This window comes from Eupeodes corollae, chromosome 2 (assembly GCF_945859685.1).
Source record: "Eupeodes corollae chromosome 2, idEupCoro1.1, whole genome shotgun sequence".
Taxonomy (NCBI): Eukaryota; Metazoa; Arthropoda; class Insecta; order Diptera; family Syrphidae; genus Eupeodes; species Eupeodes corollae.
Genome location: NC_079148.1, coordinates 142,011,248 through 142,035,362, shown reverse-complemented (window position 1 = coordinate 142,035,362; position 24,115 = coordinate 142,011,248). Strand labels below are relative to the sequence as shown.

At 33.2% G+C, this 24,115-nt stretch overlaps 2 protein-coding genes across 2 annotated transcripts in view; one reads left to right on the top strand and one right to left on the bottom strand.

The window, feature by feature from the left end:
• LOC129944012 (death-associated inhibitor of apoptosis 1) overlaps positions 1–4,164 on the bottom strand; it is a 54,570-nt gene extending 50,406 nt beyond the window's left edge. Inside the window, exon 1 of the mRNA XM_056053136.1 lies at positions 3,683–4,164. The gene's annotated coding sequence lies outside the window, so the exon portion shown is untranslated. The remainder of the gene's footprint in view (positions 1–3,682) is intronic.
• Positions 4,165–11,343: 7,179 nt separating this feature from the next.
• LOC129945709 (protein phosphatase 1 regulatory subunit 12A-like) overlaps positions 11,344–24,115 on the top strand; it is a 75,528-nt gene continuing 62,756 nt past the window's right edge. The window contains exon 1 of the mRNA XM_056055575.1: positions 11,344–13,730. Coding sequence (XP_055911550.1) covers positions 13,479–13,730 — 252 coding nt within the window. The 5' untranslated portion in view covers positions 11,344–13,478. The remainder of the gene's footprint in view (positions 13,731–24,115) is intronic.

Below are 24,115 nucleotides of genomic sequence, written 5' to 3'. Positions count from 1 at the left end.
TTATTGTTTGGATTTTTAAAAAAATATTGAATTTTTATTTTTCAAAGTTCTATATCTCAAAAAACGGGTCAACATTTTTTTACGAAATTCAAATGTAAAGCGTATATTTACAATCACTAAACAACTGCATAATTTCTTAATTTATAAAATGGCATTTAAATGTTTGAAGACAAACTTATTTTTCGGGTAAAACTTTGAATCTTAAAATAATTTTTTTTTACTTATTCGACAGGCAACAATTTTAGTATCGCTCTTGCACAAAGCACTAATCCAAAGTAGTTTTGGAAACAACAAACATTTTTGAAACCAAGTTATGTTCCCTGTGGATTAAATGGAGTCTCCACTTCCTTCTCTTGGACAAAATTGGGTTCATTACTGCAGCTGATTTACAAAAATATCAGACATTGAACAAACATTTTGATATTATAGTTTTATCTTCGGCGGCAACAAATGAAAACACAAAAAGTGACAATAACAATAAACATCACAAAATAGTTGGCATGTTTATTAACAATACGTTTTTTGCAAATTTTTAAAATTTCTCTTAGAGAAAACCCAAGTTTAATAACATTTTCAAGTTATCGAACAAGCATTATCTTTCGTTGAGTTCCTTTTGACATTTCAGTCTTAGTATAAGAGTATTTGGAATATACTCAACGATTGAACGAGACGATATTGATAAAGTTACGTGAAGCAAAATTTTGACGATATCGTTAATGATAATCGTTTTGATGATTATCGTTCGAAAATTACGCAATGACTCCCCTGATGGCTACAACAATTACTTTTTTGCCCTTCGAAAAGAAGAACATTATATAAGCCGTCTGGATAGCTGTGAAAGCAGTGTCATGGTGCAGAGAGCTATTTTCCTATTATGGAACCTTTTGGGCTTCAAAGGTGTGTTGCAAAAACTAAAACTAAATTCAAAGAAATGTACAACATATTTTGCATTGCTTCAAACTTAAAAAAGGTTTGGTACGTATTTAAAAACAATTAGATGTAAAATAAAATAATTCCATATCTTCATTTTATTTAATACGCATTTTTTTAATTATTTAAATTCGTATTTTGAATCATTTTTTTTTAAATGCAGACAACTTTTAAGTTTGAATTTGATAATTTGTTTAATGCAAGAAATTCGGTACACATTTTTAATGAAATTAATTTTTGTTTCACACACGTTCATTGAATGTTTTGAAATAAACAATATCTCTATATGTACATTTTGTTGATAGTTATAGGAAACCTAAATGACTAAATTATGATCTTAGAATATCAAAATGAGTATTGTTCTTAGGGGTAATTTATCAAAATTCTACTTCCGAAATCTCAGAATTCAAATCACCAACAATTATTGAACTGGTTATTTTCCAGAATATAATTGAATTAACCTCTTGAATCTATCTATACATCCGCCTCTTCTTGATGAGAAGGCTGACTCAACCAAGGAAGTACCTCAAGTTCCTCTAACTCTCTATTCTTTTTCCAACTTTTCGAGAGGGCACACCATAAGAACCTTTTTCCAAAATTGTACGACCACCAGCGACTACTTCAATATTATTCTTGTCGACTGTGAAATCAATGCATTTTGAAAAAAAACTACCCCTTCCTTTGAATAGGATGAACACCAACACACTACAATTATTATTGTTATTCATTTCTAAAACGTATGTACGTCCATATTTCACAAGAGCATCAAACAAGAGCATCATCAACCCCATCATCCACATATTCAACAGGGGTTGGTAAGGCAAGGTACACGTTTGTGATGTCATATTGTCATTTCTTCAACTACGATTTATGAAAAAAAAAAACAATTAATTTACGTGCAATTAGTAACAATCCAACGTAATTACAATTCACGTTTCGTTTTTATTTCTTTCCCTCTTTGTATTTGTATCCCTATACTCATTTTCTTATTCTTTTTGACGAAGCTGGAAAAATTATGAAGAATGAAATGCGCATTGAGTGCATTTCCATACAAATTCGTATTCCTGCGGTTGGAAAATTCTCAAGAAAGCAAGAAAACTCCCGAAACTTCTAGAAAGCGAGAAAATGCCCATGGGAAACACAACCGGGAAAGGATAAAAGGCAACAAAAATCCTTTTTCCAACCCTGCCTCATTTTTTTTTAATTTTTAATCATATGCACATTTTACAAAACACACACATGCCTGGAAAAAGGATCCTCTTCTCAATGAAAAAAAGCCTCATTTTGGCAAGAACAAGAAAATAGGGGAAAATCCACATTAGTCCTGTCTCCTGTCTGTTCTATTCCTTGAAGATTGCAAAATCAAAAAAAAGAAAAGTATATCAACTGCAATTGGAAAAGTCCTTATATTTTCTTTGTCAGGGAAATGAAGACGATGATGTTTGGGGGATCCTGGAACAAGTAGAAGGAAGGGAAGGAAAGTAAAATTGAAAATCGTGTGCCTTTAATGAACTTCCATACAAAGAAAAAGAACCGACGGACGACGAAGGCGAAGTCGAAAAATCATCCCCAATATTGCATAAACCACATAACCATATATCGCAATCAGAGAGTCTGTAAAGGAAGGATATGGGTGCACTTAAGGAGCAGCAAAAGGAACGATTTTTCTTTTCCTCCTTCAAAATTCATTGCACTATAATGCAGCAACGGGATCTTAGAACCTATATGGATTTTCCCATGAGAAAAATAAGAGAGAAAGCCTCCTTTTGCGTCTTATAATGTATATTCATATATATTTATTTATTTGCCTCACCAACACCACATTAAAATTTTCATAAGGACAAGGAGAATTTATAAGGACATTCCACTACCTACCTCACCTGTGAGCCTCTACTCTACATGAGATGAGTTTTTCTCATGGGAAAACATCATCATCATCATCGTCATTCATGAGACAGGGTTTGAGGCTGACGAGGATCCTGCGATTACGCTATATTACATTCAAGATTTTTCATCCTTAAAACCAAGAGACAAGGACCAAAAGGAGTAATGGCAAAGAACAAAGGACATCATCAGAAGCGTAGAAATAAAAAAAAGAGTAGTGTGAACGAACGAAAGAAAAAGGGAGAGAGAGAGAGAAAAAAGGCTAAATGGAGGCATAAAAGGACGAAAAAAGAACTAATAATAAGGACATGTGTGATGGGATTCTGATGAGAATCGTTTGCTGCTTCTTCCTGATTCTATCCTCATCCTGATGATGATGATGATGATTATACGGTTCTCTGATGGATGATGAACGCTCCCAGGCTGTAAGGACGAGTATAGTGATGATGGCTCTGCTCCTGGATCTGGATATACTATGTACATCGATATGCAGAAGCAGAAAGAGATGATGAAAGGAGAGCTCCTGTAACTCTGTGGGAACAAATAAAAATTCAAAAGAAAAAAAAAACAACCATTGTGTGTGGGAACGAACTATGAATGCGCCTACGAAATGTGAATGAACTGTTGGCGCCCGGCCCTCTCCCCCCTTGTTTCTGACAGGACTACAACGTTTTATTTTTTTTCTTTCAACAAGTATAGTATTTTTATTTTTTTTCTATCCCCACCTAGTTTCCTATCCTTTTTCACCTTAGTTTTGAAGATAGCAAAAGCCATCGCCATCTCTCTCACGTTCGTTCCATAGTTAAGGAAGAGGCTTAGGCATAAACTTCGTGAGGGTAGTAAAAATTTTATATTTTTTACAACTTACCATTTTGATTGTAATGTGTAAATATATCCTCCATGCAGTAAAAGTTTTATTCTTTGAAAGGGATGATGTAGGTATTGACTTGGCACACGGTACGTTCGTCGTCGTCAGAGAGAGTGAGAGAGACGCTGAGGGTTTGAAAATTAGCGCGTATTTTTATTTTTACTTTTTTGTCAATGAAAATTGTTTTTTTTTTTATAAATAAAATTTGCAAATTCTTAAAAAAAACTTGATTAATTCATGATTTTTGGAACTGTCACTCACTCAGTAAAAAAGTATCTTTGTTTATTTGTTTGTTTGTTTTTTAAAAAGTATCTGATGAATGCGGTGCACTTGAGTTGGCCATAATAGTTTCTTGGTTTTAGTTTATGTAACTAGTTTTGTTGTTGTTGTTATTTTGTATCTTTTCATTTGCACCACCTCTCTCACAGACAGAAAAATAAAATGTCGACTAATAGTTATGCCGTTGAATAGTAGACTGATAGTGTTGGGCTTTGGCAGAGCCAGCAGTGCAGGCCATTCAGCTAAATTTGTGTCTAGTGAGTTTTCTGTTTTCTGATGCGGTGTTGAGGATGACGACGATGTGAATGGTGGAGGGTTTTTTTTATGTTGTATTTTTAAGCGCCGCGCCCGCTGCTGGCTGAGGGGTTGACGTCGTGTTGTGTATAGTGGCGAACGGGTGAGAAAAATGAAAACAAACAATTTTCTATATGAACCCACCGTGCGTCGTACTGTCGATTGTTTTGTATTTTTTTTTTTAAACCAGGTGAGAGATGGTGGGAGGAGGCGGTATAAGCTTAGTCCAGCCGAGCGACGACGACGAGGGATGAGGGAGATGCTGGGAAAACTATGGTGAAACAATAGTGTGCTCTATGGCTCTGGAACTGATGGCTTTGGCTTTGGCAGCATATCATACAGAACTAAGGTACTTTTGTTCTTATATATGATGGGAAGTGGAGCGTATACAACATGCATATCTAATGTTATTCAAGTTCGTTCGCCGAAGAGAAGGAGGGAGCAACCAGGCCTGATGGTTGATGTTATGATGATATCTCTGATGTGAGAGCTTTTTTGTTGTGTTTTTTGAATTGAATTGAAGCCTTAATGTCGGCTATTCAAAATGTGATGCATAGTTAAGATGTGAATTATGTATCGCGCGCGCCATACTAGAGCTGAAGTTGGAGTGGCTATGTGATGTGTGAAATGATAGCTACATGATGTGTGATGTAAACTTTTTGACTTAACATGGTAGGTTGTTTTAAATAGTTACATATGACGTGTGTGTGCTTCATCATATGACAAGAGAGCTACCTAACCTCTCTACCTATGTATATTTACGAGCATAAAGATGGAACTATCTTGACTTTTTTAGATTTATGTAAAGTTTGGACTATACTTTGCTTTAGTTATACCATGTTTGTATATTTTATGCACTTTTCTTTTGTATATAAATAGTGATTTATGTAAGAGATATAGATATGAGTTGGCTTTAGAAGAAACTTTACAATTTTTTTTATGAATGTAGACAGATTTTATTTATATAAAGAGAAGTTAATGTAAGACTTTGGAGATGTATGAGAAAATAAATATAGTTTATGTTTTTGAATGCGATTTTCACACTTCCTCATAAAAATATGCAACATGTTTTATCATTAATATTAATAATAATTCAAAATGCAATAAATAAGTGAAGGGTTTGTATAAGAATCGTTTAAACATAATTAACAAGTGCATAGGTAAGATACGTCTTTATAAGCAGTGGAGTACAACAATATCCTGCTCATTCAAAAGTAAGTTCTAAATGTTTATAGGTATTTCGATTTATGCTTTGGTGGAAAACTTGGATAAATTTGTTGTGAATTTTGTTTTTCATTCATTTCTAACATAGTCCGGTCAATTTAGACATTTGATCCACGACAAATTCAGGGGAAGCTGAAAATTCTTAAAATTGTTTAAATTATAATTATAAACATTGTCTTAAAAGTCACAACCGATTCCATGTAAGGAAAAAATTTTAGCGGGGTAATAAGGTCCAAAAAATGAGTTTTTCGCGATTTTCTTGAAAACGGTAAGTTTTATCGCAAAATTACCCCAGACATAATTTGTAGATCAGGAAATTTCCTATAAAAAAGGTATCAATAATTTTTTCCCTAAAAGCCACCGAATTTATGACAGTGAATTTATGACAGTTCCTACTAGTCAACAGAAATTTTTGGCAAATACTCACAACAAGTCTCGATTTATTTCAATGTTAAAAGAAAATAATAATAATCAGAGAAATAGTTTTCGACAAATAAAGATATTATCTTCAAATTATCTATCTTACACAAAATATTGTTATGAACATTTTGTTATAATTTAAAACAATACATATTGATTGACGGAATAGAAAGTTAAATTTATGTGTGCATACTTTGAGAATTTTACCTTGAAAACATTGATAAAACTATTGCAAATAATTCGACCAAAAATACAAACATGTAAAATCATGTATGTCAATTATTAGTTGTTGAAATGAGAGTATAATTATTAGCTGACTTACTCCATTTCTTTAATGCAATGAGCCTGGTTGAAGGTTATATTTTAATAAAAACATGACTTAAAATAATGACCCCGAAACAATATAATCAACTCTTTACTTCGTCGGCAATAAATTAAGATCTTATTGAAACACAAACATACCATAACACAAACATACCATCCACCCCATCAGTTCAGTTCAAGTAAGCAGTTAGGCGAATCCATCCGTACAGTTTGTATAGTTTTCAGTTTTTAATATAGTTGTTAATTTCCCATATTCGAAGTCATTGGAACAGCCCATAGTTCATAGAGAACCAGGGCCTAGTGACTTACAACTCCCGACCATTTTTGCGTGAGTGTGATTTCAGGGATGGAACCAAAAATGTACATAATATAAATGAAATATGGCAGAATCCGTATGAAAAAAATCATGTGTTTCGCGCCATTGTAACGTTTCATACGGATTATGAAATCTCATTCATCAATGGATGATTCAAATCATACTTGGATGAAAAATCATCAAATTGATGAAAGTTTCATAAAGTGAGAGAATTCTATTTCCCCTTCGAGTTATGCAGCTTTCATATTATTTATGCCTCGTTGCATACTAATGATAAAGATTATTCATACATATGCCAAGCCTTCTGAAGAAATTTTTACATCTATTTGATGTAATCTGATCAATGATCATCCTCCTGTTTAAATAAAATGTATGAATTTGTCATCCAATTGATGATTCTGTCATCAAATTGATGACGCTGATCATCTTTTTTATGTAAGCCTTCATACAAATGATGTTATTATTTCATCAAGTGATGTAACCTTGCATAAAATTGATGACGGCGGTCATCCGATTGATGATTTCTTTCATAGAATTTATGTTCCTGATCATCTTCTTTATGTAAGCCTTCATACAAATGATGTAATTATTTCATCAAGTGATGTAACCTTGCCTAAAATTGATGACGGCGGTCATCCGATACCGACCTACAGTTTTTATGCAAATTCCGATTGTCCGATTCAAATGTTTTCGTTTTGTTTTCAAATTTTTCAAAAAACTATACCTAAATAAATAATTAAATGTCTTAACTTCAATTGATTGCATACTTTCCGAAGTCAGTTAAGTACAAAATTGTTTACTACAAAAAAATATCAGTTACATTAACGGTATATCATGGCTGTCTTATGCATGACTTTTATACTTTTTAAGTACCCAAAAAATAGAAGAGAATAACATTCTATCGAGATTTAATGTACATAAATATAAATATAGAGAAATGTTTATATTTTAATGTGACGACAAAATAAGTCGAATTAAAAGGGGCCAATGTGTCATTAAGACACTTTTTCAACATAAACTCGTTTTATCAAAAATCACATTCCATAAAATAATTTTGTGTACAATATTTTTGCTCAGTGATGGCAAAATAAGACCAGAATGAAAAGGTTCATACAAATGTCAGCAATAGTTAGAACAAAAAATGTATGCTTAGCCTTTTTTCCAATCATGTGTCTTGGTTCCATATCTACGAGTACCAGTAAATACATCTTAGAAAACATATATTAACTTCATATTATAACTGTAAGATAACAAAGTCGATATAAAATCATTTTTTCAATTGATTTTGAAAATTTTCTGTCATACCTTATGAATTTACACAGCTTCAATAATTCTTTTTCGAATTTTAAAATTTTGTACCTTAAAGACTTTGGGTGTTGATTTTAAAAACGCATTACAACCATAAAGAAACTTGAAATGTAAAAACAGAAAATCGTGTTTAACCAAACCGCTTGGACCACACTCATTCTAGGGATAATTTTTTATTTGACAGCAAAATGTTTTACTTTCTTTACAGAAACTATTCGGACAATTGGTTTTGTTGAACAAAGCTAATAATCATATGTCAACAAATTTTTTTACACAATTTTAAAATGGCTCATTTTTTACGACATAAAATCACAAAAAAAGTTTTTTCTAAGGGACCGGTTATAGCTATCAGTAAAATCCATCAATAAAATTTTGTATTTAGGTTTTGAACATGTTAAAGATTTCTTTCTAGCAAAAAAATTGATGCAATAAGATGAATCCTATATTCAAGTATTTTTTCCAAAAAGAAACAATGCATTTAAAGTTCTATTTAATTTATAAATCTATTTTAATATTGTTGAATGATGAAATTTACTTTAACTGAACAGCTGACTGCCAAAAGAAATTCCATTTTGCTTTTCTGTTGGTGTTCCAATTCTTTACTGTTCCGATGAAAGCAACAGCAAACAAATTGTCTGAGGCACGAAGCTCGATGTTATGATCGATAGAAAACAACAATTTAATGACGTAAATTTACTGATTGCTATAAACGCTCATCAGTAAAACATTTTAGATTCCTCCTGTTTCAAATTTTACTGATAGCTATAACCGGCCCCTAAGAATCCAATGGTAACACCGCCAAAAGAGTTATTTTATGAAAAAGAATCTGACAGCTCAGTTGTAACAAAGAAGAATTTTCGAATTCCCATTTTGAATTGAAGTTGTCTACTCCTAAATTATTCTTTTTACTTCAAACTTCTTATGATTTTAACAATTTAATTTCTAAGAGACATTTTGGGCAGTAAAAAAGACTTACCAAATCTAATTAACGATTGTTATTTGCTGATGACAAGGCGATTTTTAACAACTGACACTTATTTTCTGGAACAAAACTTTTTTAAATGGAAAATTAAAGTAAACCATTTAAAACACAAGCTTTTTGGTTTACAAGGCGTCTAAAATCTTCTGTTTTATCCGAAACAATGTGCAACTTCAAATGGATTGATTGATTATAACAGGCAGATTATTTTTTTAAAAACATACATACATCTACATTTATTGACAAAATAATACAATACAAAAGGATTCAATATCCTTTAATAGTAGAAATTCGAAGCAAAGTAAATAAAGCATCAATTTTGCTTCAGTAATTAGCTCCTATTTGGTACGATTGTACAAAAATTCACAAATTTAAGCTCCAAACATTTCAAAATAAAATTCTTAAAGTGAAGCTTGAATAACCATGGTTTTGTTTAGCTAACAGGCTTCATGAACAAAGAAATGGCAATCTTTTAAACTCGCTTATTGAAAATTTAACAAAAAAATTGTATGTAAATGGTTCTGAAAATAAATTAGTACATATATCTGCGCCATAAATTTATATTATTATTATTCCTTTATTTCATTAAAATAATAATTTTGAAAATCAAAATAATATATGAACATGGCAAGATTACCGTCTTCCAGAAAATAACATTTGCTTTAATAAAATAAATAGTTCGTAGGTTTTCATTAGATTTCTTGTTATACAAAAAAATATAATTGGTTTTTTTTAAATTCGCTCAAATAGAAAAAAATAAATGATCTTTTGATAACTAATTGTTTTAGAAATTTGTATATAAATATTTTTAGGAAAACAGAATTTTATGAAATGGTAAATATCGCCACGCTCCTTTCTGTTACAATAATTGAAAAGTAGAGGTAGATCTGACCGATGCGGAATATAATTCAAGTTCAATATTTCAACACTTGCTCTGAAAATTGTACCTATAGCTCTCGCAGAAAGTCTATTATTGAAATAAATTATCGCATAAGTAGTACCCGTGGCATGAAAAAAAAAATTCGCGGGTACTGCCTCTTGCGAGGAACTGACAAATCCTTCAAGAGTAATTCTTGTCATGAAAAAGTGCTTTCTCAAACTAGCCGTTCGGATTCGGCCTAAAATTGTAGGTCCCTTCCATTCCTGACAACAGTACTCGCACACAGGAATGGTTGAGAGTTGTAAGTCACTAGGCCCTGGTTCACAACGGACTGTTGCGCCACCCCATTTGATAAGTATTTAAAGAGTGGCTTAGATTTCTATATATTTCTCTTGTCGACGAATTTAATTATTAAGATATGTGTATATTTTCATCAACTTTTCGATAACATTCGAAAAGATATCTTCCCAAATATCTTTGTTAAACTCATTCAGTTCACGAGAAACATTATGCAATCGGGCAAGTTGAGTCTATTCATTAAATGGTGATGCTTCTGTTCGCAAAAGAACCTTCATGATAGATGTGTGAAGAATCGAACTTGGTTTACTCATTACTCTTGTAAGAAAATCTGCATCCAATTTCAAATTTTTAATATAAATTGGGGCAATTCCAGACTCAACATGAGGCAAGCAAATGTTAATAGTTGCTTGGAAAACTCGGTATTTAGATCCTAAGTCTATGTTTTTGTTTGAGAAGAAATTTTTTTACTCTTACGCTGAACATGTTAATTGAAGCTTCCGTTAGCAGACATTAACACTCCTAGATATTTGAATTCCTGTACTATTTCAATAGGTTGACTTTTAGGGAACCACCTTTCTTCTCTCAACCTTTTACAACTCCGTGCCTCAAATACCATTATCTTTGTTTTCTCTGAGTTGATTTTAAGGTCCCAGATATTGCAGTACGTTTGGACCCTATTAAATTTTAGCTGGTTTTTCCCAAAACCACAGCTCTAGCCATAAACTGAACAAAGAAGTTTTTCAATATTAGTTTCATGAGTTCAATAATTAATATTATTGGTTGCTTTCCGTTGAATAATTAATATTAAAATTCATAATACAAATTATTACTTTCACACACTACTTTAAATGCATAGTTTTAAAGAAACATGTTTATCCTAAATCTCTAAAAATAACTATTTAAAAAGAAACCAATTTAAATCGCTACTTAAATAAATAAATACAAAAATTGCTGTTTTAAGCTTAGGAGCCAGTTTTAAAAAGATATCCACAAGACTGTGTTACCCCCAAATATAGCCAAAATAACTTGATTTCGTTCTAAACCAAATCACATCACACATTTTTCGATAATTTAATTTAAAAAACCTTTCACCTCGTTTCATTTTCATGCAAAAATATTTTCTCACAAAACCGTTCAAATCCATCCACCATCAACAATTTAAAAAACCACCATTCAACTTCCGTTTTATACAGCTCCATCTAACATTCGCTCAACAAACCACTCTCAATTTATTTTACATCTCAATGTTGCCACTCCTGCCAACCTCCATTTGTGGAAGAAAATCAAACACAAAACAGACAACCACAATGAAATCGGGTAAAAAAATTATATTTTGATGATAGATCCGAGGAATGTGAGGAGAACTTCGACGACGACGTACTCTCTCTCCGTTTTTTTACACACAATTTTTAGTGCAAAGTAAGAAATTAAATAAAAAAGAAAAGAATAATTTCAAAAATACTATAATATAATTCGCGTTTACATCCAAGAAAATTGTAAAATACATTTTCCAATTCAAACAAATAACAAAACAATAGAGAATCTTCTTCGGTGGGACTGTGAGAAGAAAAAGAAAATCCTTGGATATACGACGAGAAGCAAAAATAAAAGAACAACAAAATAATTGAAGTATAATTTCCCCGCGATAAAAAAGGAAGAGTCGACCGCTCCCCTAAAAAAAACTCCCAAAAGTTCGTTCTTCATTATTTTTCTTTTGCTAGAATTTCTGTAGATATTTTTTTAAATTCATTTTTGTATTTTATAGAAACGAGAAACGTAATTTTGACGCTGCAATATGTGAATTAAAAAGCAGAATCTATTATTTCGAAAAAATAGAAAGAAAAACAAAATTATGCTCGCGAGTTTCGTTATGTGATATCTGTGCCCCTCTGCACCCCCTCTCTAACACACTCTACGATGTGTTTGGTGGATTAAAGAAAATTAATTTAAAACAAAAAGAAAAACGAAAGAAAATTTAAACAAAAAACAACAACGAACAATAAAAAAAAAGAAATAAGTTTTCTAAAAATATTCGAAAAGAAGAATCATTTCTGTGCTGCTTTTTGCTGCCAGAGTGCCCGTTCCGTTGCCCGAGCCCCAACACCAGAAGAGCCCGAGATCCGAGGAACGAGGCCCCGAACCGATACCGAGGCAGTGGATTCCAATTCCAATCCAAATCCAAGTGGAAAGTGCAAAGGAAATTCAACGACGAGTGCGACGAGAGTTGTTGTTTTTGTAGTGTCTGCTCTTTAGTTTGTGCGTAAACTCGCGTAAAGTGGCATACAATTTTTGCTGCAACAATTTTCCTTTTTTTTGTCATTCTCATTCTCGTCGTCGTTCGTCTTCGTTTTCGTAGTTCTCCAATTTGAATTTTTTCTTTTTGGCATTTTCAACAATTCGTATTCGAGTGCGAGTCGACATCGGGCCGAGTCCGAGTGAGATTTCAAGTGAAATGAAAATGCACGCAAAATGTTGTGTAACTTCGATTGATGAGTTTTTGAAAATAATTACGAGCGGAATCGAACTCATTTTGCGCGGCTGTTGATTTTTATTTAAATCTGTGAATAAAATAAGAAATTTAAATTCTCAAACGAATTCAAAAAAGAATAAAAATATATAAAGAAAAACTACGACAAATCAGTGTGAACGTAACAACTACGACGGACGACAAGGACAACAGAAACACCATTAGCACCAGCACCAATATACCCATCCCACTTGCCCTCATATGCAACAAGAGCAACACCGAGCGGAATAGCAATAAAAAAAAACTGGATGCAAAGGAATTCCTTTCATCGACGACGACGACCACAACATAGTGTTGTCTTTGTCTGCCTCATTCTACCCTCGTAATCGTATCGTATCGTACTCAAACGTAGAGTTGTGTTTGCAGTTGCAGTAGATGGCAATTAATTCGATCGCAATCGGATTTAGATTAGCCCGCAAAATAATTGAAATTTCTTACACGAATTTTGATCGGAAATCAACTCTAGCGGTAGCGGAGAGTGACATCTGTCATAATAATTTTGAAATACGGATTGATTTATAAGTCACTTTAGAATAAAAACAAAAAAGCAAACAAAAGGAGAAGGAGAATAATTGACGCGCGGCAGCAGCGGGAAATTATTTGAAAAGAAATTAAAGTTTTCTTTTTTTTCTCTCATCTTTTCTTGTTCTTCGTCTTTTCTACTTCGACTTCTTCTCTCTATCTCTCCTTTTTACTCTTGTTGGTTGTGCCAGTTTTTTTTTTGTTTGTATACACATAGTATTAATAATCAACGTATGTGTATCTCAATCTGTGAGTGTGTGTGTGTGTCAGTTTCTGTCCAACAAGTGCGTGAAAAATAAATAAAAATACAACAACAAAAAAAGGAAAGAAAACCTTCATCAAAATCAAATCAAATCACGAAACACATAAAAAGAAATAAAAATAAATAACACAAAACTAAACAGAAAAATAAACACAAAAAAAATGTCGTTCGATACGCGAAATAATTCGGCAATGATGAAACGGGCCGAACAGCTTAAACGCTGGGAGGAATCCGAAACAAATCGTGAACCATCGGTGCCGAAGAGTGAGAAAGGTCGGAAAATCAAATTCTCATCGGGATGTGTATTCCTGGCTGCATGTTTAGCTGGCGATAAGGAAGAGGTTGTTAATTTAATTGAGAATGGAGCTGATATTAATACGGCTAATGTCGATGGATTGACAGCCCTGCATCAAGTGAGTTGGTTAACTTTGTATTTTTTATATTTTTATGATGGAAAATCTTTAATCTTCGTTTCCTTCGTCAATTTTTTCTTATAAAGAGATGAGATACCTACTAAATATTATTAAATTCAGTTCGTCTGAAAACTATTGTTTGTATGGTGGAAAACCGATAACATGTCTGTTGACCTTTTAAATTGCCACCCAAAACGTCTTATCCATAAAGAAAGTTTGTGGTTTTGGGATTTAAAAAGCTGCTTCTTATTATGTACCTGAGACAAATGACTTGGTTAGGATAAATACATATGTAGCTTCGAAACACAGATGTCACTTCTCAGTTCTCACGAACGACAAACTCTGTGACAAAAGCATGTGACAACGGGGCCTGTGATAAGGCCATATACCTACCTACCTTCGAAGAAACTAACTCCTATTTTATCTTATGGACTAAAAATGTATCTACAAGAATGTTGACTTAACAGTTCCTTGCAAAATCTATTAGTCAATAGGCTACAAGCTCTTTGATCTTGAATTCAAAACAACCCTTGTACTAGAATGATACCTACGTTTTCTTAAATTTTCGCAAACTGGATTTTTAAAATATATAAACATTAAACCTAGGTAGGTAGGCATACCAACATTTTTTTTGGGTGGGTATAATAAAGGGTTAAATAGCCAATAGCCCTATTTTGCTCATCCTCTACATGAAAAATTTTACCTGTCCGCAAACAAATTTCGTCAAATTGCTATACCTACCAACTTAATTAAAAAAATTGATTCTTGTTATGTTTTAAAAGCTTAAAATGGACACAGAGTGGGGGTAGGGTGAGTGAAATTTCCCACGGAACTTTTTCCATCTTCAAATTTTGAAAACGTGAACGATTTCAAAAGAAGCTTCTGAAAGTTATTTATATCGGAAATTACTTTCCTCTCATTTCAATATGTAAAATTTAAGCTTACAAGGAAAAGTAAAAAATTAAGGGTATATTACAAAACTTTATTCATGGCAAAAATTCTGAGGGTAATCATGTTTCTTATAGCCCCCAGTTTAAAAAAATAGAAAATCTTAAGCTTTTAATTCAGGAAAATTGTATGGAAAATTCGCACCAATCAATAGCGTTGCAGTTTTAGTGATTTTGTCGCTATAAATAGCGGAATTTTCAAAATTCTAGCAACTTTTGCAAAAGATCATTGATCTTTCAAAAAAATTTAGGGTTTCAGGACGACAAAATAGAAAACTATTTAAACCAAATGGACAAATAATAATTTTGTGAAATGGCAAGAACTTTAAGATAGCGTTAAGTTTTGGAGAAGTTTCACGCTACAAAAAAGCAGATGGTTCAGTACTTATGAAGAATTTCAAAAATACTTCAGATATTGAAGTCAAAGAAATTGATGAAGAAGCAATGGAAATATTTATTAGTGATTAATTCATTTTTTATTATAGGTATTTTAGGGTTTTATTAAAACTTTCTTACTTTTCCTTTAAAAAATGAAAAAAAGGTTAAGTAGCTAGTTGAGAATAACTTTTTTTTAAAAGTTTTTTTATGTTAACTTGTTTATAAGTTTTTTTTTACGATACGAAACAAATGTTGTTCTTAGAATTGAATATGTTTATGTGATATTTATACTTAAAATTTGTTCTAGCGACTTTTTTCAATATGTAAGCATATCTAGCGGATTTTTAAGGTCCCTCTAGCGACGAGTCTGAGCGAACAGAGTTAAGTAGAGTAGAGTTCTGAGCAAAGCATGTTTAGAGGTCTCTAATTTAATTATGAAACAGCTTGAGAACTAAACTGTCATGATTTGAAATGTCGTCTGTTTGAAGGCGTTCAAAATTTTCTTTAATCAAATTAATTAAAAAAACAGACATAGCGTTGGTTAATTTGACGCCTGAACTAAATTTGATTCATAAAAACGCGAAATGCAATTAGTTTTTTCTCAATAATCTTTCCTTCTGCAATGGAGCTACCAGCCTCTTCGGCCATTTTTATTGTTTTGACGATGATTTTCTTTAATTTCCCGGCTTTCAAATATCAAATTGTTTGTGTTAAGCATTTTACTCTGTTTACTCTGCTATTTCATTCTGACCTCACAGAGGGCGCTCTGAACATGTTCAGAACTAAAAGAGAAACACGAATTTTAAGCTCTGAACTATCAGAACTCAAAAAGAAACACAAATATTTTTTTGACAGTTCGAACTCTGCTCTGAACTAAAAAAGAAAAATGCCAGTAGTTTTGATCGAAGCAAAAATGTATGTCGAAACTTAAATATTTAAATGCAAATTAAGGGCTAAATTAAAAAAAAACTTTTCCACTGTCCCTTCACTAAAAATCAGGGCGAAGAGGAAAAATAATAACCCGTGTTTTGTTGGAAAATCTATCAAAAGTATAGTAGGATCTTACACGAATAACAAAAACATTATCCGCAGTATGAATACTACCGATAAAAGCTAAAGTAGAATCTTACTACGGATGAGTATTTGACATTTATACGAGTCTCGAATGGATCTTATGTTATTTCGTTCGCAAATGTTGGTATCATCGATATTGCATTCGTATCTCGATGGCTGTGTTCGTTGGGTAGTTGTGCATTTGGAATCACGTGTTTTCCATTGGCGAAAAAAATGAATCTGTTACTGTTGATATTATTTAGTTTTGTTAATGAAAATGGACTAAATGGGCTTATTTTGCAAGATATAACAATAGAATAGATAATTAAGTTTTTCTATGTTTCCACCAAAGGTTTATTTCAGTTTAGATTAAATAAATCTTTTTGGTGTTTCCACCGCACAAGAAGATTACGTTTGACAGCACTTTCTAAAATGCAAATGGTGTTTCGGTGTTTCTTATAAAGTGCAAATGAGATAGTTTGGTTCGTGTTAAACAATAAACAACTGAATTGTTTAGCAACATATAAGAATACGCTACCAACTCCATGTGCAATTTTTTTTTTTTTTAATTTGATTAAAACAAAACTATAGTTTTTGTACACAAACATGCAAATAAACAGACCGTAATGCATTATCTGTAAAACAAACTCCTCCAAACAGGTTTTTCTTCACCAATTTTGAATCGACTCCGATCCCCCACCAAAATCGATTCGAATCAAGCACATTTCAACTTGATTCAGTTATATAAAGAATTGAGACGAGCTTCAATCTCTCTTTAACACCACAAGTTAATGTAGTAGTCTACGGACAAATCCCCTTCTTGAAGTTTTTATTTTATGTCAAAGTTGCAATTGTTAAATTGACTTCTTTTATAGAATCTATATTTCCAGATGTTTTTTTACCATTTCTTCTTAAAAATTGTCCATTTTATTAGTTTCGGTTAGTTTTTTTTGCTGAAGTTATTTTTAACTTTTGATTTTCACAAAACCTTCTCATATTTTAAGTTTTTTTCATTATTATTCTGCCAGGTCTTCTTTCGTTGTATCAATTTTTAAATACAAAAATGTAGCTACTGCCGATGGGTTTTCTTGGGAATTTTCTACTACACTATTTATAGAATGCCAAAAAACACGGGTACAGATTGCATATGCAAAAAGACAAGGCAACAGACTTATTAGCCAAAGTTCTTTAGAAAGAATACAAAATAAGCTTTGATATGTGTTAAAACCTAAGAGAAATCGCCCCCTTTTGCGTACCCTTCAGATGCCTTGGACTGTGTACTTAATTCGCGAAATGTCTGATTAATTTTAAAGTTAAGTTAAGTTTTAGTAGCGAGTGTGATAACCTTTCGCTTTTATAACATCCTGAAAGCGATTCTTAATAGAGAAAACTAATTTTGAAGTGACTTCCCCGAAATTTTGTTCCAATCTTCCAATATACCGGCTTTTAGCTGGTTTTTATTACTTATTTTTGATTCTCGTACCTTTTTTCCTAAATAATCCCAAAGATGCTCAATGGGGTTAAGGTCTGGGGATTGTGGAGGATGAGGCAATTGCGATTTAATATTATAGAGAAGCCACTCCTTTACTATCTTTGATTAATGTTTAGGATTGTTTTTTTGCGCAAGTAAAAAGTCGTCTTTAAGGAAAATTTTTAAAGTGCTGGCTTTCAAATTTTCTTTTTAAATTTTTAAAAATTTATTTTTATCCATTGTTGTTTCTATAAAAACTAAATTTCCCACACCATTTCGAACCCATAGCTCACCAGACCATAACATTTCCCACTCCATGTTTCACCGTTGATTGCAAATTCTTCACTTCTAATGCTGTGTTTGGTTTCCTGCACACAAATCTGCGACCGTCCTATCCAAAGACATTAAACTTGCTCTCCTCAAGGTATAACACATTCTTCGAAAAATCATCTGGTTTCGAAACGTATTCATTCGCATAGTTCAAGCGTTTTGAAACGTTTCCTTTTGAAATACAAGGTTTTTTTTTGACCATTATATCCCTTTGAATGCAGAAAGTTCCAAACAGTTTGAGGGTTAAGCGTTATTCCATCATTTGCTTGAATGTCAGCAGCTATTTTAGGGGAACTTAACTTGGGATCAGCCTTTACCATCCTTTCAATTTTTTGTTCCATATGAGCGTCTAGAATTTTTTTTCGACCTCTTCCTGGGGCCACTTCAAAGATTTTATTTTTCAAATAATTTTTAATACATATTGAGCTGTAGACCGTTGTTTAGCAATAGTTGACGATATCTCAGCATAACTTTTTCTGACGTTTCTTAGTTTAAAAATCAGTTTTTTTACTTCAAGAGGTACTTTTTTATGAGAAGCCTCCATTTTCAAAATAAACTTCGAAAAATGAAATTGAAAAGATCAATACTGAGCCCAGATCTCTCAATATCATTACAGTACACAATTTACATTTAAAAAAGAACCGTTATGTCCATTTTGTTAGAGAATAGAACAGTGTACGAACATTTGATTGATGTACGAGCAATATTTTGACATTCCTGGCAAAATTCTACTAACGGTAAAAAAAACATAAGGCAAAGCTCGAACATTTTGTTGCATATCCTATTATACATTATAATTTTATCAAATAAAGTCAATAAGCTCAGATTTGTGGTAGGAAGTTCATAGTGTAAGGGAAACCCATTTATTTTCAATTGCTGTACGTGCAATTTTTTGATGTAGTGTAGGTATTTCATACAAATCGAAGAAAATTTCTTTCCTATTTAATAAGAAATCCATCAACCACTGTTACTTAACTCTTAACGGAATATGTACCTACCTTTTAGGTTTTTAAGGCTAGGTATGTTAATTTATTTCATATTGGTTTTTTCTAATAAAATTTGTTATAATTTTCAAAAACTATAATATTGCTTTTCATTATTTTACTATCTCCTTTGTTGATCAAGGTTATCACATCAAGTTTTTAAAATATGAATGTAGGCGAACACATAATATACATATATTTATAGGTATAAAAAGACATATAGGATAGGTAGCTAAAATCGGAGTTCCAATTCAGCACCAAAAATTAAATCATAAACGTATTTTTCAAAACAATTAAACCATAAAATTCGAGTTTTTTTAACTTCAGTAAAAAGTAAAATATAAGCTCATAAGTGTTCCCATAACTAATTAGAATTCCCGAAACTAGAAAGAGACTTTCAAAACGGACAAGCTCGTATAATTAAACTATTACCTACTTACTTACGATTTTATCGATGAAATTCCATTCTAGAGCCCCAATAACTTAATTTATATTATTCTACAGCCCACGATTTTATAGTAGAAGCATCATCAACACATTACAAATTTGCTTGAAAGGAAACTTTAACCCAATTCAACTGAAGATCCGGTGTAGGTATCCTGTGTAGGACTCAAAAATGTTGCATCTATTCAGTAAACTATTCTGAAACAAAAAGCCCCTCTCAATCTTCAATCATCGTTGGTTGTTTACAATCATCATCTCGATGAATCAGTTTCATATTTTGTTTATTTAATAAATACTTAAGAAGCCATATCGTCCTAGACGAACTGACATTTTCTCCCTCCTTCATTTCTCTATCATTTTTAGTCACATTCAATTCTCATCTCTATAATTAGAGATCAAAGTGAATTTAATTTATATTTTTAAGATTCGAATCGCGTTTTCGTAAGATCAGATAGCTCAGATCATTCTCTGAGCATTCGTGTGATATACATACATACCAATGCCTATGTAAGTAGGTAGATATGTTTTTTTTTTTAGTAATATAAATTTGGTATTCCTTGATGTTCGTTTATAATTTGTTTCGACACTCGAACTAATTTTCCGAATGTCAAAAGCGATTATCGATGCTGGTATTTCGCGGCATTTTTCCGCACATAAAAAGATATCAAACTATATAATGTTGTATTTATGTAGCTATATAATTTTGTGTTGTTATGCTTGGTACGGTCCGGTTCGGTTCTGTTCGTCACGGCAAAGCCCGGCCCGGCCCGTCTAGAGCGCATACCTAGTTTCAATGATGCATTTATGTAATTATAAGTCAATTGATTGACTTGGACACATTTTATACTTTTTTTTTTAAGTTCTCAGGCTCCGCTTTTTATTGAATTTGTTCACATACTATTTTTTTTTTAAATTTTCCTTTCTAATGTATTATTATGTATTATTAAATTCAAACCCTCACATAGTGCTTGTGTTCGTTTTCTTTTGACAGCTGTTATTTTTATTCACAAGTTGTATTCTTTTTTGTCTGCTATTGTTTGCTTTACAATTACAATGTGTTATATTTAGTGACGTCAATTGGAGATAAGATAATTCATAATATTAGCAGTCAAGTATCACAGATAGGGTCTTGAGTATTAATTAAGTTCTAGAGACACAAAAGTTGTGTCATAGGTGTTAAGAAGATTAATATATACCTATTTCTTTTAAGTTTATTTTTTTATTTTCTGTTTTATAACACATATAAATAAATAATAATGCCTATGCTCTGTTGGTTTAGTGTTAAGCTTCCTGTGTACTTTTAATTTAATCGTTAAGTAATTTAATAGGAACATATCTAGAATGAGTAAAACAGATTTGGCATATAATCTCGGAAAAGCCAAATGCATTAGTTACTTACAACAAAATTGTTAAGGTTAGGTTAGGTTAGGTTATAGTGGCTGTCCAAGATGGAAACGGACACACTTAGGCCAGTTTAATGGCCCATTGTGATACCACATGAATCTTGAGGCTTCCTCCTAAGCTCAATGGAACCAGCTTGAGTCCCTTACGAAACGTGAGAGGCTGATTATACCGATATGATTTAGATCTTTTATATCGTTAAAGAAGAATTCCCCTAGTTAATTCTTGCGTTTTCGAGCTAGAGCAGGGCATGTGCAGAGAAGATGAAGAACCGTTTCTTCCTCTTCCTCGTCCATACAGCTTCTGCAAAAGTCATTTGAGAATATTTCCTATTAGACAGTGTCCGGTTATGACACCTATTATCGAGCTTATATGCGATCTGCTTAGAGATAGCAAGCACCTTGAACGTTTTAAATCCAGTGTTGGCCAGATGTTTTTTGTGGCTTGACACGTGGTGATGTTGGTCCACCTGGTGCCTGCCCTCCTCGCAGCGTCTTGCATTAGTAGCAGTTTACAAGTAGCGATTGGTATGCCAGTACTTGCCAAACGTGGTAGGATGGGCTGTACTGTACCGTTCCTGGCGAGTTCATCTACCTTACAGTTACCTGGAATGTCTCTATGGCCCGGCACCCAGCAAAGGTGAATATTAAACTGTTGCGCCATCTCCATTAGAGATGATCGACAGTTATAGACTGTTATAGAGTTTGTAGAGACAGAGTCCAGAGATTTGATAGCGGCCTGGCTGTCAGAGAAAATACGGATATCAGATGTTGATATCACGTTTTCTTTGAGCCAAGACAAGACTTCCTTAATCGCCAAAAGTTCCGCCTGGAACACGCTACAATGATTGGGAAGGCGGAATGAGAGACTTAATTTTAGTCGTTCAGAGTACACACCTCCACCATCCCCTTCTTTGGTTTTTGAGCCATCTGTGTAAAAATGGATTGACTCATCCTCCAAGAATGTCCTATCCTCCTAAAAAGATCTGGTAGGTATAGAAATCTATAGAAATTCCTGTCGAATTGTAGTTGGGGGATGGTGTAGTCTGTGTGCTTTGGAATTGATTCTAAGTACCTTAGAATTACGGAGTGGCCAATGCTGTTGTTAGTCCACTGCGACGAAGCATTGAGGCGAATAGCAGAGCTTGCAGCTATTTGTTTGCTAAATATGTCAAGAGGTGTAAGGTAGAGCAAGGTGTCCAGTGCCGCAGACGGGGTCGTGCGAAGCGAATCGCTTATACATAGGCAGGCTGAACGTTGGACTTTATTTAACTTATCCCTAATTCTTAAGGGAACATACAAGGGAACAATAATTTTATATGAACTTTTTTTTTAATATTCGGTCTAAGTAATTTGAGTAGTAGTACCCGTGGTGGTTAGTGTGTAGGGTTGTCACGCCAGAGGTGTTGGGTTCAATATCCCTGACTGTTTTTACGGGTACTGCCTCTTGCGAGGATTTGAAATACCCTCCAAGAGTAATTCTGAAAGTTCTTTCTCAAAATTAGTCGTTCGGATTCGACTTAAAACTGTAGGTCCCCTCCATCTCTGATAACTTTACTCACACACAGCAATGCTTGAGAGTTGTAACTCACTAGGCCCTAGTTCTCAATGGACTGTAGCACCACCTAATTTATTTATTTATAAGTAATTTGAGTACTGGTAGGACAATATTCTTATATAATAGCAGTTTTTGTTTTATTTATTGTGAGATTTTTGGATTTAAAGAGAGCCTTGATAAGATTTTGTAGGTTCTGTCGGCTTTTAGTAGACGCCCGCGGATTTGTTTTTCTATATTTTTATTGGCCGCTACTATTGAACCACGGCAAGTCAATGTTTGGACCTTATCAAATTCGGGTGTGATGGTGTGCTTTTAACAAAAGTCAACATGCATTTTATTATGTGCAGTTGTAGGCTTTTTGCCACCCGATCGACCTGGATACAGTGAATTTCAGCAGAATTAAATGCTCATACCACCATATGAAGCTTATAAATTACTAAAACAAATATACAGGGTCCGACAAAAAAGACCTCCCGTGTTGTTAGACGTTTATATTTAAAGCTTTTTATAGATGAAATGGTAATTTTAAAAACTATGATTATTTTATTTAACCTTCGGAAGGCAAGGTTTTTTTGCCTTCGTGAATTGAATCTACTGTTGTTTATCGTCCCAACACCTTTTATCAAAAAAACAAATATTGGAAATGAAAATTAATTATTATTATTTATTAGTGATAGAGTATTTACATTAAAAGGAACTGTTAAAAGTATTATTTTGAGGTTTAATAAAAAGTTGTGGGGTGATGGGTGATCCATCGGCGTCGGAAGGAATGTAAAAAGGCATAGTATTTAATTTAAAAAATTCAATAACATTTTTCTGTTAAATTGTTTATTTATTTGTCATTGCCTTTTAAAATATAAGAGATCTTTTTGCCGGACCCTGTATGTGTAGAATTGCAAGTTGTTAATTTGTCTCCAAGGAAACGGTTACAGCGGTTCATCTATTGAACTTTCTAAATTAAATGAAAACTGTCGTCATTTTGAATGAACATTATTGCAAAACACTCCCAATTTTTGAACAGAAATGGCATCACTGTATACTTACTTACTTACTTAGGTCCTAAGACCTGTTAAGTCCGTTGGGAACCCCTTAAGGGGTATATGCCTTCTCTTACGCCTACGCGCCATCGTGTACGGTTTCCGGAGATGTGTTTCAGCTCCCTCCAATTCTTGCCTAGTGTCGCTGATTTCGCCTCAACTGTCCTGCGCCATGTGCTTCTCCGTCGTCCAGTTCTTCTTCCTTCTTGTGTTTCCAATCCATTGCCACTTACGTCTCCGTATTATAGATTCTATAGGTTTCTGACCTGTCCTTCTATGAAGGACCTCATTTGAAATACGGTTTGGCCAGAAAATCCTTAAGATATTACGAAGGCTTGCAGCTTTCTTGATATGGCTAAAGTAACCTTCCAAGTGCTGCACCCATAAGGAAGCACAGATTCGAAATTTGTGCGAAACAGTCGTAGCTTTGTTCTTAAGCTGATAGAGTTATTCCTCCAAATTTTTGACAGCATACCGAACGCCGCTTTTGCTTTGCCGTTGTGGCAGATAGAGACGATACTTCCAAGGTATTAGAAGCTCTCCACATTTTCAACCGATTGCGAGAAAATATTTATTTGAGTGGATGGTCGAGTTCCGAGGCTGATCATTTTTATTTTGGTGGAATTAATTTTCAGCCTCACAACTTCTGCTTCACTCTCCACACTTTTGTCATTTGATGGAGATCTATGATCCTATGAGAGAGTAAGCAAACATCGTCCGCGTAATCCAAATGTTTAAATAGGATGTCAAAATGCATTGAATCCCTCCACTACCTGACAGAGCT